General features: G+C 52.0%; 1 protein-coding gene across 3 annotated transcripts; it reads right to left on the reverse strand.

Annotated features, from left to right (window-relative positions):
• Positions 1–348: 348 nt before the first annotated feature.
• Positions 349–13,490, reverse strand: USP5 (ubiquitin specific peptidase 5). 3 transcript variants are annotated; one of them, XM_063095291.1, is made up of 20 exons: positions 13,316–13,490; positions 10,331–10,456; positions 10,043–10,109; positions 9,717–9,850; positions 9,417–9,562; positions 8,976–9,160; positions 8,456–8,550; positions 7,549–7,742; positions 6,720–6,791; positions 6,322–6,409; positions 6,071–6,196; positions 5,272–5,425; positions 4,768–4,942; positions 4,095–4,183; positions 3,386–3,508; positions 2,725–2,868; positions 2,505–2,650; positions 2,131–2,284; positions 1,619–1,703; positions 349–1,005 (listed from the first exon to the last, which is right to left on the reverse strand). In XM_063095291.1, exons 1-20 carry the CDS (start codon positions 13,424–13,426, stop codon positions 912–914), a joined length of 2,508 nt encoding a protein of 835 aa, XP_062951361.1. In that variant the 5' UTR covers positions 13,427–13,490; the 3' UTR covers positions 349–911. The 3 variants fall into 3 exon arrangements, with proteins under 3 accessions (XP_062951361.1, XP_062951350.1, XP_062951369.1); XM_063095280.1 differs by having other exon boundaries at positions 3,317–3,508; XM_063095299.1 differs by lacking the exon at positions 13,316–13,490 and adding an exon at positions 12,781–12,840 and having other exon boundaries at positions 3,317–3,508.
• Between the last annotated feature and the right edge of the window lie 586 nt (positions 13,491–14,076).

Raw genomic sequence — 14,076 nt, forward strand, 5'->3', positions numbered from 1 at the left:
CCCCAGGAACACCCACTCGGCTCCAGCTGGCCAAGGCCTGAAAGAACTGCAGGGACTGAGACTCAGACTGAAGGCCGGATAGCCGCCAGGGACACCTGGGAAATACTCACTTGGGGCCCCTCCTGTGTGGCTGCTGGAAGGAAGGAAGCGCTTTTCACCCCCACCTTTCCCTTTGCTTTGTGTTCTCCTTCACGTCTCCATCTCACACCCAATTTTCCAAGAGCTCTAGAAGTAGTGAAAAGTAGAGAACTGGCCGTGGAGTAGCTGAGGAGGGGCAAGGGGACAGAGCCAGGAACCCTCTTGCTAACACAAGGAAGATAAGTCTCTCCCAAAGTAGCTAGGGACACATTTTAGCCATTGTACTTTTATTCGCATCATGTATTTTGGCATTTTCCAAAGGACAGGGAAGAGAAGAGACAGGGTGGGGAAAAGACTGAGGCAGGAGGGCAAGGGGGAGGTCCCCATGTCCCTCATCTCCCTCCTTGCCCAACCACACAGGGGCAAACACAAGGGGGGAGGGGAGGCACAGATGCTCCCTCCCCTGGAAGAAGATGCACGAAGCTACACCCACTCACACACACAAATAAGACCCCCCCACACACACACCAGGGGGCCAGGCAGGACTACACAGAGAAGCAGAGCACTGTGGATTCAAGGGGCAGAAGCGACAGTCTCCTTACAGACAGACGGTCAGCCCCCTCCTGTCCCCTTCCTGCTCTATCCCCAAAGTCTACAGAGTGCCCCTCCACTTTGCTTGGCCTTCTTCTGTGGCCTCCAGCTTCTTCTCTGCTGCTGGGGACAGAAAGAAAAAGGGTACAGAACAGGGGGGCTAAAGTCCATCCCTCAGCCCCTATCCCTCACGCCAGGTGGTCTGTCCCCTGCGCTCAGTGGAGAGGGGTGAGAGCAGGCTCTTAGCTGGTCACTCTCTGGTAGAAGTAGATGTAGCCCAGGTCCTTGGGCGGCTTCTCAGAGGCACACACTTTCTGGTCGTTGTAGATCACCCATCTGGGGAGGTGGAGAAAGGGACAGAGAAGGGTGAGCAGACTGGGCACTCCAGGTTGTGTCAACTGAGTCTCTCACACAGAGCCCGTGGAGGTGATCCAGGTGATTCTGGGGCCTAGACCCCCAAATCTGCAGTCCAGCTGCTACCAGTCTGAAGGGGGCTTCACAGTATCCCAATAAGCATCACTTTCCCTGTTCGGTGTCTTCAGATCCTCCAGTATCTTTACAACCTGCCCCCACAACCACCACCACTCCTGAGGCAGGGGTCAGCAAACTTCTGGAAAGTGCCAGACAGTAAATATTTTAGGTTCTGCAGGCCATCTCTTACACAACTGCTCAACTTTCCTACTGCAATGTGAAAACAGCCGCAGACAATGCATAAATTAGTGTGACTATGTTCCAGTAAAATTTTATTTACAAAAGCAGGTGGGCAGATTCAGCCCTTGGGCTGTGGTTTGTCATCCCTGCTGTAAGGCATTTTCTCACTCTGGTGTATTTACGTCCCCTCCAGGCAGTCCTTTGCCTTCTCCCACAAATATTCTAAGGACTTCCAGGCTGCCCCTCCTCATCCCCAACACCACTTCCCTATTCAGAATGCACATGGCCAGCCCCTCACCTGCCTTCCTTCTTGATGTGGCAGACGTAGTGACCACACATGGTAGAGGTGCCCATGTGACTAATGAAGGCAAAGAGCTGATACTCTAGGAAAGGGGAAAGAGAGGGCAGAGAACAGAGGAGAGGAATCCTTGAGTGATAGTCCAAAGACATAGGTATCGGGGGTTAGCTCACTTGGGAGAGCATGATGCTGGTAACACCAAGGTCACGGGCTCAGATCCCCCTACCGACCAGCTACCAAAAAGCCACAAAAAACAAAAACAAGAAAAACAAAGACACACAGGTATCTAACAGTTCAAACTCGCAACATGAGTTGCAGGTAATAGGGGGCATGTACTGGGTCAAAGGCTATCTTGGCCTCCTAGAATCCTGTCCTCAGAAGTCACGTTCGTAGAAAGAAGCTTCTGACCCCTCTGACCCCTGAGGAAAGCAGGGCTACCTTGGAATGAGGGATCTGGTGTAGCCCATTGACTAGATTTCACCAGGCTTGTCCTGTTTCCCAGCGACACTTACTTCCAGGACCATCCCGGACTTTAGGTCCCAAGGGCACAGACTCAGAGATGGAGTCGGCAGCCGAGCGGCCTTCTGAGATGTCCATGGCAGCTTCGGCATCCAGGTCGTCAATGTGGCTGAAGATCCAGTCCACAGCCCGTTCTAAACTATTGTTCTTGGAGAGGAGGGAAGCGTGACTGTTTCTAACAAGATCTGGGGCAAGAAAACCAGCAGCAAAAGCAAGCCTCGGCTCCTTCATCACAGCCACAAAAGGTGGTGCCCCGGCCTCGGACATACCACATCTGTTGTCCTTGGCCTTGCTCACAAGGGAGGGAACCTCACTCCCACCCCCTTCTTCCCATGGGCCCCAAGCCCTCAGCTGGGGCAGCCCATACCGTGGCCCGCAGAGCTTTCAGGGCCTGGTCCCGGGAGAAGCCCATGGAGACAATGGTGGCCACACAGTCCTCTGGAGGGGGGTCGGCTGCTGCACTTGTGGAGCCGGGCCCACTAGAGCCAGGCAGGATGAGGGGGTTCGCAAAATCTGTGGATGGGAAGGGGTTGAAGTGTTTGGGGGAGGATGGAGGCCCTGCCCCACCCTGCTACCGCCCCACCTACCTGGATCATCCATGTGTGACATGACCCAGTTCATGGCAGCCTCGGCCCCACTGTTGCCAGTGTAGTAGACAGCTTTGCGGCAGGCATCCATAGGGAAGCCCATTTCTACCAGCTGGATGATGACTGATTCATCCAACATGGGTGCTGTGGTGGAGAATTGTGGGTACAGTGACCTGACTACTTGGGCCACTATTTGCTCCTCTCCTCTCCACGGGCCAGCCCCCCACCCTTCTTTCAATCACCTGTTCCATGCATTTTTCTTCCATGGTCTGACATGACCACATAATGTAATGTGGTCCAGTACCCTAAAGGGTACAGAGTCCCTTCCCATTCTCATACAATGGGCCTTGTTTCTGGAGCATGATACCCGCCCCCCCCCCGCCCCAAACCAGGGAAGTAACAAAGGTAGAGAGGCAGTTAGCCAGTGCTACTGCCACCCACACTGAGAATGTGGCTGGGAGTGTTCCAGATGGTCCCCACCTCCATCAAAAGAGGGCAGAGGAAATTTGAAAGGGAGGGCGGAGAAACACAAAGGACAGGGTCAGGGCGGGCAAGGCACAGAGAGAGACAGGCAGGAAGAAGAGTCACTAACATGTTGGAGAGGAGAAGTGAGGGGAGCAGAAGGAGTCTTCGTCTTCGTTGCCATAGAAACCAAGGCTACCTTTGGGCTCATCCGGAGTGACCAGGGGTGGGGCAATATCAGGCAGCTCCTCCTCTCCAGGCTGCAGCCCTGTACCCCTCAACTGGGAGATGTCTAGCTCCTCTGGCATCTCAATGGACACGTCTGTGATTGGAATGGCAGGAAAAGGAGTCACCTCAGCAGCTCCCTGGGCCCAACTGAAAAAGCACTTTGGGAACCTCAAGCCCCTGCCCCATATCTTGGAACTGCTTTGTAACAAGCAGCTGCTAAGAGCAATGCCAATGAGATAAAAGTTAATAGTGAGCCTGGGAGTCAGGAGACCCAGATTCGAGTCCTACATTTACCACAAATGAGCTATGGACAAGGCATGGGCCCCCGACTCATGAGACAGAGTGATCTTACACTTCTGGGGGTCACAACTTCCCTACCTTTAAAATGAAGGTATATCAGCAGTTCTCAGATTACAGTCAGAGACCTCTAACACTCATGAGAACTGCATTATCAAAATGAAAACATCTTATCAGATATGAAAATTGGTTGTAAACCATGACTATGAAATCAAAGTCTTTTAATATTTTTAGTCAGTGCTTTTCAAACGACACATTTTGAAACATCTAAGGTAATTTTTTCCCTCTTCAAAGGAAAATTTGAGAAATACTAGTTCACACACTTCAGGCCCCTTCTTTTTCTAGCATTTTCTGCTTAACTTCCCTCATCCCAGCCACCATACCCAGTTTCTTGGGCACCCAGTCTAAGCCAAAGGTGAACTTCTTGATCTGGATGACCAGGTAGTCAGGGAACGAGGCAAATCGTGTGGTCCTAGGGAAGAGAGAATGTCCCGCTACCCAGAGAATCCTCTCCCGAAAGTCCCACCCTGGCATTCAGCCTCTCACAGGTAGACGTCCTGACAGCCCAGAAGATGCTCCACGTTCTTTTCCTTCCCTAGGCAGGAATCAGGGCCTCAGCCGACAAAGAGCAGCAGAGGCCAGAAGCAGGGCTGTTGTACTGGCAGGAGCAGCACAGGGCCAGGTGGCTGAATCCGCTGAGACCAAAGGACTCTTTCAGATCTCACACCCCTGCCAGGTGCCAATGGCTAAGGCAGAAAGTAAGGCCATTTGCTGGAAAAAACAAATTCTACCCATAGCTGATACTAAGTGCCTATGCACTGCCATGATAGAGGGAGGGAGTGGTCAGGGCAAGACAAAGTAACAGATGTCAGGATCGCCTATGTCTACTCATGCTAGGGCTTCTTGGTTCCCTCAGGGCCAGATTACCAGCCCCAACCGATTCAACCCTGAGATTCCAACCACAGAGGGATGGAAGAATAGGAAAGAGGCAGATATAGCTTGTAGGATTACCCTGCCATAGGCCCACAGCCTTAGGCCCAGACCAAAAGGACTTACTTGACAGCTACCGATTTGGCTTGGAGGGCCGTGCTCCAGAAGTCATCCACCTGCTCGGGGGCCCCATAGGCCTCCAGGCAGGAGCTGAAGGGCACGTGGGCCCGAACCAGTTCTGGCAGCGGTACCTTCTCCTCCTCAGCTTGCCGCTTCTTCTCCTCATACTCTAGAAGCTCCTCTGGTGAGAGAATTGATTGGGGGATCCTTCAGTGGGTGCTGCCTCTGTCCCTCCTTAGTCTCATCCTGCTGGCTGTGTCCCTCCCTAGTTCAGTTCCTCTCCTGTCCCAAAGTCCACCTGACACATGTCCACACGTATCTTGCCTCTGCCTCGACACAGCTCTGCTAACAAGCAGTGGGCGAGCTTAACCCTACCTACCCCCGGTGGCCCGCTTCGGACCTCTGGTTGGTGGCACAGGGCACAGCATGGGCTCTGCTCCTATCAGGTCTATATTCCTCATAGACTGCAGCCTGCAAGTGCACCAAGGCCTTGATGACAGAGCAACCCACCTTTGTTGAGGGCTGCATCCATGGGCACAGGAAGCTGCATGATGTAGTCAACTCGCTGGGTGTACTTCACCTTCTCTGTGGCCAGGCACTTGATCTTTTCTTCCACCAAGAAGCGGAACACCTCGTTAGGATTTTCAGAGCTCCGGCAATTCCTCTATAGGAAAGAGGCAGGGTAGGAAGGTCTGCACAGCAAAGGAATGGAATGGGGCCTAAAAGTTTCACTGGGGAGTCAGGAAGGGAGACCACCACCCAGAGGCACAGGGGTGCAAAGGGAGAGTGGAAGCCTTTCCTAATTAACCATACCCCTCCCCAGCTCTGGCCCCATCACAGTGTAGTGGGACTGTGTTGGAATGTGCTTGTATTTTTCTTTAAAAGCAGTGAGTAATTTGGGGGGGAGGGGGGGAGGGAGAAGGGAGGGAGGTTTTGGTGATGGGGAGCATTAATCAGCTACAATGTATATCGACAAAATAAAAATAAAAAAAATAAAAAAAAATAAATAAATAAATAAATAAAAAATAAAAAATAAAAAAAATAAAAATAAAAAAAAAAAAAGCAGTGAGTATTCTCCTCTCATTCTCTTTGGGCATATTCTCAATTAGGCTGCAAGCCCATCAAGGGTAAGTGCCATCGCTTGCTTGTCTTGACTATTCTCCTTGGTTGCAAACACTACTCACATGGAAGGCTCGGGGCACAGAGACTGTTGGGCTACAGGGGTGGAATGGGCAGGAGGCAAGAGGGTGAACTGAGGCAGACGAAGGAGTGCAAAGAGTGGCCCCTTTGCCGTCCCCCCAGCCCTCACCTCCACCATGTTGATGAGATGAAGGAAGAACTCCTGGGCATCTTGCTGCCGGTTGGTAGAGAACTCAGGGTGGCCCTTGCCGATGAGGGCCTTGAACATCCGAGGGGCAATGCCATCTTGAACTTCCTAGGCAGTGTCAGGGCAGGGACTCAGCTGGGGCTCAAAGGCCATCAGGTGGCCTTCTTCAGACATCTCCCAGACCTGTTTCCCCATGATCCCAGAGACTGAAAGGGACAGAGTCCCAGACTCACCTTGAGTTCTGTCACCTGCTCCCCATCGCCTGACTCCAGTGCTGGCTTGGAATACTCTCCTGAGAGAAGGCCATGGCCCAGCTTGGCCCTGCATTAACATCCGAGAAAACCCGTGAGCTTCAAGCAGCTAGTGATGCTCACATCGATCTGTATCTTTTCCTCTCAATCTAACCCCCTGCTCATGGCCCTCCTTAGGCAACTCTCTAAAATGCAGTAAACCTTAGGTTCCACAGGAAGCCAGCTCAAGACAGACAAAATGGCCGAAAGGCAGTCACCCGAAAGCTTATAATGGGCAAGGGGCTAAACTGCTGCCCACCCCAGGTGGCCGTGGAGGAGAAAGAAGGCATATAGGCTGTGAGGCTCTCGACAGCCTTCGTACATAGGACCTGGCTACGTACACCTGGGTGCTGAAGTCCTGGGTAGGGTCTGTCGGGGCGTTCTGGAAGATCTTCTCCAGCTTATCCACATACCTAAGAGTGAAGGGAAGGATAATTAGAGGGGCTGTGGCCTGCACTCCGAGGAAAAGGGAAGGGAGCAATTAGCTACTAACTCCGTGAACGGGCTGCAACCAGAGTGGGGAGACCCTGAAGTCCATTTCTCTCCAGCAACCTGCCCACTCTCCCCTTCTCAACTATGTCAGCATGCAGTGTGCTCAGAGACGTTCTGTCCCGGCCTCCTACTCACGACAGAGCTGGGGCAAAGGAGGAGGTAGCCTGGGATTAGGATAAATACAGCTCATGTCCTATTGAAGAGAACTTGTTGACATATCCTAGGCTTTCACATTCTAATTGTGTCTCAATTAGACAGTAACACATTTCTGCTAAGAATTTACCTTTCTTCTTTTTTTTTTTTTGAAGGATTTGCCTTTCTTCTGTCTCAGTGTCCCAAGCCCTCCCCTCTCTCCAAGTGCTACATGTCCATGTTAGGTGCTTATCTGATGTCACTGGCCTAAAATAAAGACCACCTGCTAATGCTTGAGTCCGTCAGAAGCCACGGAGAGCCCTGCGATCTGGTGTTCTGCTCTACCAGTGGGGTGCGTTCGTGCTGGGGTGATGGACATGCAGCGTTTCACTAGTCCCCTCATAGCACACCAGCCACAGTGTAACAGGAACCATTCTACGACTGAGACCAAGGAGGGGTGTGCTCAAGGCTGGGACCAGGAAAGGAGCTGTGGATGTTAGGGGTGCAGAGCCAAGGGGCCAGTGGTGGGGAGAGGGCACCACTCACTTCCTCTGGAAGTCGGGGATGCTGAAGAGCACCTGGACCACGGAGTTGAGGTAGCAGCTGTTACCCAGGTTCTGGATGCCTGTGTAGCCAGGCCCGAACAGGGGCTTAAGTGGCACACCCGACTCCTGGATCAGCTCCCATTCACCAATCCGCTGGTTCATATCTATCTCCAATTCAGTCATTGTCTTGTCTGTCTGTGAGGGAAGGGACACCTCAGACTGAGTGAGAGACTCAGCCCTGTTTCTTACACTGATCTCTCACAGAGTCTAGGATGATACCCACATGTAGCCTAGAACTTGCGGAATTATGGACTCAAACACGGGACAAATGCTGAATATCATCTAGTTCACACTTTGGAAAGCCACAGGTAATTGTCCTGGAGGCCTGTTAGTTATCAGGCCCCCCCCTTAAGTGAGGGAATGAAATGAGTGAGACTCCCTCTCCTCGAAATGTCTGCCCCATTCAGAAGTTACTTCTACACTCACCCTCAGATCCTCGCTCAGGTATCACTTCCTCAGGGAAACATCCCTGATCCCCAAGACTAGGCCAGGTCCCCCTGCTGTTAACTACTGCAGTGCCTCTAATCTCTCTTTCACAGCACCCACCATAGTCTGTAATCACTCACTTATGTGTGTGTGGGATTAATGCCTGCCTTTCTTCTAGAATATAAGGCCGTGAAAGCAAGGACACCTGTCTTATTCACACAGTGACTAGCACACAGTGAGTACCCAATAGTAGTCACTGAATGAATAAATGGTTCTAGAAAGTTTTTCAAAGAAAGCTCACGTATCTTAGAGACTGGGTTCACGGTGGGAGCTTCTCCAAAACCCTACTTCAGCCTCAGTCAAGGAGAAAGGGCCTCACTAGGGGCAGGAATTAGATGAACCTGAAGCTGAAGGGGTCTCACCTTCTGCATCTTCAGCATGTCGATGCCAAAGTGCGACAGGTGTTCAGCCAGGTTGGGGTCCAGGACCATGTCATCCTCATCATATGAGTACACGTCTAGAGCAGGAGGCAGGAACATGTCAGACCTGGCCACCAATCCCACCCCCTGCCCAGAGGGCCCTTGGTGGCACAAGAGAGCCTGTAAGGCTCACACTCTTAACTCCCTTGAATATCAGCAAGGTCACAAGCCTCTCCAGGATTGGCTGTCAGGGAAGACCAGGTGAAACAGCCTGAGGGTTAGGATTCATTGTGATTCTGATTCTACCCCTACAGGATAAGATACCAGAGTAAGATAGGTTTGGAAGGACACTCACGAAAGAGATAGTGATGGTTACCTCTAGGAAGGGGATTAGGATGGGCAGGTGGGGAACTTTAGTCTCATCTGCAATGTTTTCATCATGTATTACTCATTCCATATAAAATAAATAACCACTGAAACACATTCAGGTTTGAGGGCGGCTGGAGGAAGGTGGAGGGAGTACCAGCTCCATCAGGTGTGATGGTGCCCAGCTTGACAGCTAGTGGGTAGCCCGTCTCCCTGAAGTGTTCCACGGCGTGGTTGTTGCCCCCACTGCCATCGAAGTAGCGTCGGCCGCAGAGGATGGAGCCATCTGTCAGGTTGAGCCACAGGTTCTCTCTCATGTCACACTTGGAGCACTTCCAGCCACTAACCCAGGGAGAAGAAAATTAGCTGGAATGTGGTCCAGGGGTACATGGTCGGCGGGGGGCTCTGCAGGCCCCCTGCTAGTCTGAGATCTGTCTCTTCTCTTCTCCTCTGGACGTCCCCATGTGTTGTTCATCTCTCCCCAAGTCTCCCTCCCTGTCCTGCTCCCTACCCTCTCTCCCACCAGATCCCCCAGAAGGGTGGCCTCTTTGCCTTTGCTCTGGGGGCTGTGTGCCAAAGTGGAGGGGCCAGGCCTCACCAGGGAGGGATTCGAGCAGGGTTGTCCAACTGCTTGAGGTTGAAGGCATGCTTAGACACCTGCCGTACTTCCCCATCCCAGGCCTGCACCTCCTGCTTGCGGGACGCTGAGTCGGCTGACAGTAGAGCCTCCACTGCACTGGTCACCTGGAGCAAGCAGAAGGTCAGAGATGGCACCCAACCCCCAGCCCCACATGTCTATCTCACCCTTGGTTTTCAGCCTTATCAGTGGTTGCCCAAGACATCACTACTCCGGCCCCTGTTGCCCTAGAATCTTTGGTGGGGTGAAAAGTGTTCATACCCGATCTCTGACAATGTCGGGCAGCCCCCCCAACCCATCCCGGGCAATCTCCAGGTAATCTGGCAAAATAACAATCTTCACATCCTCATCGTATTCAAACTTCTCCTCGGTAAGGTCAAACCCGCCTTCAACACCTGGTGGGATAGGGAAGAAAAGAGACAGTACAGCAATCACCAAAGGTCAATGTCCTTCCTCTGATATAGCACCTCACTTTGCCCCCTCCAGAGCTCTAGGGCCACTGATCAAGCCCACTCTCTGGGACTTTCCTAGTACCTCTGAAAGCAGGAAAGACCAGCTCAGAAGAAGAGAACTGCAGCAGTGCTCACCGATAGCCAGCCGGGTGGGCTTCTTACGGGGCGGGTCTCCAGTGCCTGTAGTAGCGTCCTCCTCTTTCTGCAATGAAGCAGGAAGGGCAGGATCAGCAATGAGTACCAGGGAAGGGACAAATGGGGAGGACAGAGTGGTTAACGTCAGAAGAGAACCAAGTTAAAAAATCTATGCCAAGTTTTAATGACACAAACAAAAGGAGATGAAAGAGAGAAAATGAGACCAATAGGAGGTCAGAATGGAACAGATGGATTCAAACAGGTACCCTTGCCCCAGCCCATCCCTACCGGGCGCCGGGTCCGCCGGAGGTGCAGGTAGACTCGCTGGCCTGTCTTATTGAAATGTCTCTCCACATACTGTTTCCCGAAGCCCAGGAATGTGTTCATGCAGATGTAGAGGCCACCCTCAGACTCCTGCAGGACAGGAGGCAGCGGGGGGAACACAGGGAGGGTGAAGCCCATCCTGGAAGGGAGACTAAAGACCTGGTTTCCCCACCCAGCCTGGCCTCATCTTTCCACCAGGCTGTTCTTCTGGAAACTGCTGGTTTCTAGAAGAAAGTAACACTGTGTGACCCTTGGCAAGTTATTTAGCCTTCAAGACCTGATACATGGCTAAGATTTTCCCCATTTCCTCCTGTGACTTTGATAACAACCAACAAGGTCACTATTCGTCTTCCCACTTGCTCCTTCTTTTTTTTTTTTTTTTTTTAAAGGATGACCTGTAAGGGGATCCTAACCCTTGACTTGGTGTTGTCAGCACCACGTTCTCCCAAGTGCCACTTGCTCCTTCTTTGGGCTTTGGAGCCTTCCAATCAATCACAGAGGACTCCATTCACCTCTTTGCTGGGGCCGGGAGACCCAGAAAGTAAATGGGATCAAACACTGTAATCATCTCGTCCCAGAGATGTCATTTAGAGGGAATCAAGGTCCTTTCCTTGGGGAGGAAAGACCTTTATGTCAGACATTGAACCCAGATCAGGGACACCTAACATAAACCTTACCTCCATGATTCAGAAAAACCTTCCAGACTGAAGGAGCAGAAATTCCAGCACCTCAACAGTACAACTAACCCCTCAGCTTGCCAGCAAGTCCAGACCTTTCCATTACCACACTCTACTACACTAGGTAGCTGAACCCTAGTCCACACTATGAGTCTTCTCCTTTTTCTGCTGCTGAAGCTTGGCTCCAGGGGTACAATGACTTGTTTGGGACTCACAGCTAAACCTGGACTCAGTCTGACAGGGACATGAAATCCAGCATTCTCCAGCCACCACCCTCCCCTTCCCCTCTTCTCTGACCAATAAGTAAGATCCTCAATGAAGTCCCATCAACCTCCAACCACAAAACCATCCCCTTCTTAGAACAATCTAGCAACACTTACTGGGATAGCTAGAATACATATAACCCAAGAAGAAAACAGGGAAAGACAAGTGTCCCTGGACCAGAGCTGAGGAGGGAGGATGGGCTTCCCCCAAAGCTGAGCAAGTCTGCCAGTGCCTTTGTAAACAGAATGATGGAGAAGATGGAGAAGGAAATTGGATACAACAACAGTCTTCCTCAGATCCAAGGCTTTGAGCAAGAACAGGCATCTTCTTCCTGGAATAAAAACCTCAGTGGCCTTGAAAATTTCTCTGCTGTGATATTAAAAATAGGGCACTAAGGTGTTTCTCGGTCCCTTAGATTGCTCTGTACCGCTCCCTAGAACAGTGTAAATCGCAATGTTCATGAACAAATAGAGCATTTCTCACCAGGGAGGTCAACTAAGCTCTCTTTTTACCATGAACCGAATTTGAAGATAATCAAATATACCAGAAATTGGTTAGCAAAGCAACTAGGCCACGCTGGAGATCTCCTGACTTGGGTGGAAAGAGGGAGAAGTGTCAGAATATTACAAAAACCCCTTTTGGAGTATTCAAAGCAGTTACTAAAAGGAGAGACAGGAGTGCATATATGTGTAAAGAGGGGCTCATGACCTCTACCATCTGCAGGTAATTAAGAAAAACCTTTCCCTCCTTGGAGGAATGTGGCAGCTCTGAAGTGATTACACTCCACTATTGGAAATAAAAGATGCTACTTTCACCAAGGATTGGGAACCAGAGAGTTCTGCTCTGAGCAGTACTTTTACCTCTGCCAAAGCCAGACTTCAGAGAAGCAGCACATTGTCTGAAGCCTAGCAAACCAAGCAAACCACAGAACACTGATGATCCCGAACTGGGCCTCAGACCATGCTGCTATACTCAGCACTGATGATGCATTAGTGAAGCCTTTCCACTCTGACTTGCAGTTTTCAGGACGTGAGCTGGTCTGGCAGCACACCCTGGGCAGGGACTAGCAAGCGCTTGAGGGGAGGGGTGGGAGGGGGGTGGATCCCTACTAAGCTGCTGCCCTCAGTTCAGGCCTCAGAAGCTTGCCTCCACTTAGGGTGACACAGGAAGGCACAACTTCAAGAAGGGACGTACCGGTGGAGCCTGCAAAACGTGAAGCATGGTGTAGGTGGAGGCTTTGTCTAACTAGTCAAGGGAGCGAAACGAGAAAGGGTCCTCAGCATCTTCCATGAAAGAAACCATCTCTCTAGGAATACTTTAAAAGAGGTGCTCTCTGCTATCTGTGATGGGCGAGGAAAAAAGAGGGGACTATGGCCATAGTTCACTTCAAAGGAGAAACGACTAGAGTTTTCCTCCTCTTTCCTCCCCTCCCCACCACCAATGACCCACCTCCCCGCCCCTGTCCATATTAACCGTGGGTGGAGGCTCTCTAACTCGGCCTTTCTCAGAAGTGACCTTCTTCGCAGCCAACTTCCAGGCTAGCGGCCGCCTAGGAACTGCAGTCCCATCCCACCCACCCCAGCCCCAACCACGGCTCAGAACAGTGGGGAGTCGCCCACTTACCTCCCACACGAGACTACAAAACCCGGAGAGCCCTGCGCGACAGACAAGGCCGACTCTCAGGCTTTCGCAGGGGTCCACTTGGGGGATGTAGTCCCAAAGTCGGACTGCGCCCCTAGCTTAGAGCGGCACTGAGGGCAGTGAGCGACTACAATACCCACAGTGCTCCGCGAGACAGGGAGCGGGATAGGCGAGCGCGGCGGCTTCCGGGGGCGGTAGTCACACGACAGCCCCAGCTCATGAAAAGTAACGGCAGGGAGGAGCCTGGGAGACTACGAGTCCCAGGGTGCATCGCAGGGGGCGGTTGCCCAAGCTTTGCAGGCCCCGGCAGAATGACCAGGCGATGGAAGGAAGTCGTGCTCGCTGCGGGCGCGGGGAATGGGCTTACCGGCGTGTCGAAGGAGAAGGCGCACTCGTCTTTGTGGACCCGGTCTCCAGCCTTAGGGACCCGGATCGTGGGTAATACTGACAGCAGCGCCTCCTCGCTCAGCTCCGCCATGACACCCGGCAGCAGCTCGTCCACACACAGCGGCTCCCACCGTTCCCAGTCCCCCACCCGCTGCTGTCCCCGGCCAATGAGCACCGCTCATTAGGTGCATGCGCTGAGGGGAAGACGCGCGAGAACGGCGGTTGGACGGCGCCTGCCGGCTAGTGCTCCGCCCCCTGCCCTACTCTTGACCTAACACCAATGAAAAGCGCTTCTAATGAAATTGACGGTCGAAAGAACCAATCCCAGTCTCCCAGGACAGGCGCGCCTGTGGAGCAGCGAGGTGGGCTCCGGAGTTGGGGCTGCCCGGACTCTGGGACCCCTACAGTCCCTTCACGTACCTTTATTGAAGAGCAGAAACTGACGGTTGTTTAAATTTCTCAATCCCAGAAACCTTCCTGGGCTAGTCCAATCGGAAAGTAGAGGGGCAGTAGTCTTCTTGGTATTTGAAAAGGGGCTAACCAATGAGGCGGAGCGTGAGAGGGGTAGTGTCGAGTGATAACTCTCTCAACCAATAGGGATTACTATCTCGCATCAGGAAAACCATCATCATAACTTTGTCTCTAGCTGGATTTGTGCACGATAGAGTCATCATTCACCAATCTATTTTGTTTAATAAAAAAAAAATTTTTTTTTTTTAAGTGGAAGTCTCAAAAGCGAAG

Source organism: Cynocephalus volans, chromosome 1, assembly GCF_027409185.1.
Source record: "Cynocephalus volans isolate mCynVol1 chromosome 1, mCynVol1.pri, whole genome shotgun sequence".
Taxonomy (NCBI): domain Eukaryota; kingdom Metazoa; phylum Chordata; class Mammalia; order Dermoptera; family Cynocephalidae; genus Cynocephalus; species Cynocephalus volans.

Excerpts from the sequence above, each read along its gene's own strand:
- USP5 (XM_063095280.1), bottom strand. The coding sequence starts at position 13,426 with ATGGCGGAGCTGAGCGAGGAGGCGCTGCTGTCAGTATTACCCACGATC. Across the intron at positions 9,161-9,416 it reads CCTGCTCGAATCCCTCCCTG|TGGCTGGAAGTGCTCCAAGT; the intron begins GTGAGGCCTGGC and ends TCCCTGGGTTAG. Across the intron at positions 1,704-2,130 it reads AGTCCGGGATGGTCCTGGAA|AGTATCAGCTCTTTGCCTTC; the intron begins GTAAGTGTCGCT and ends CCCCTTTCCTAG.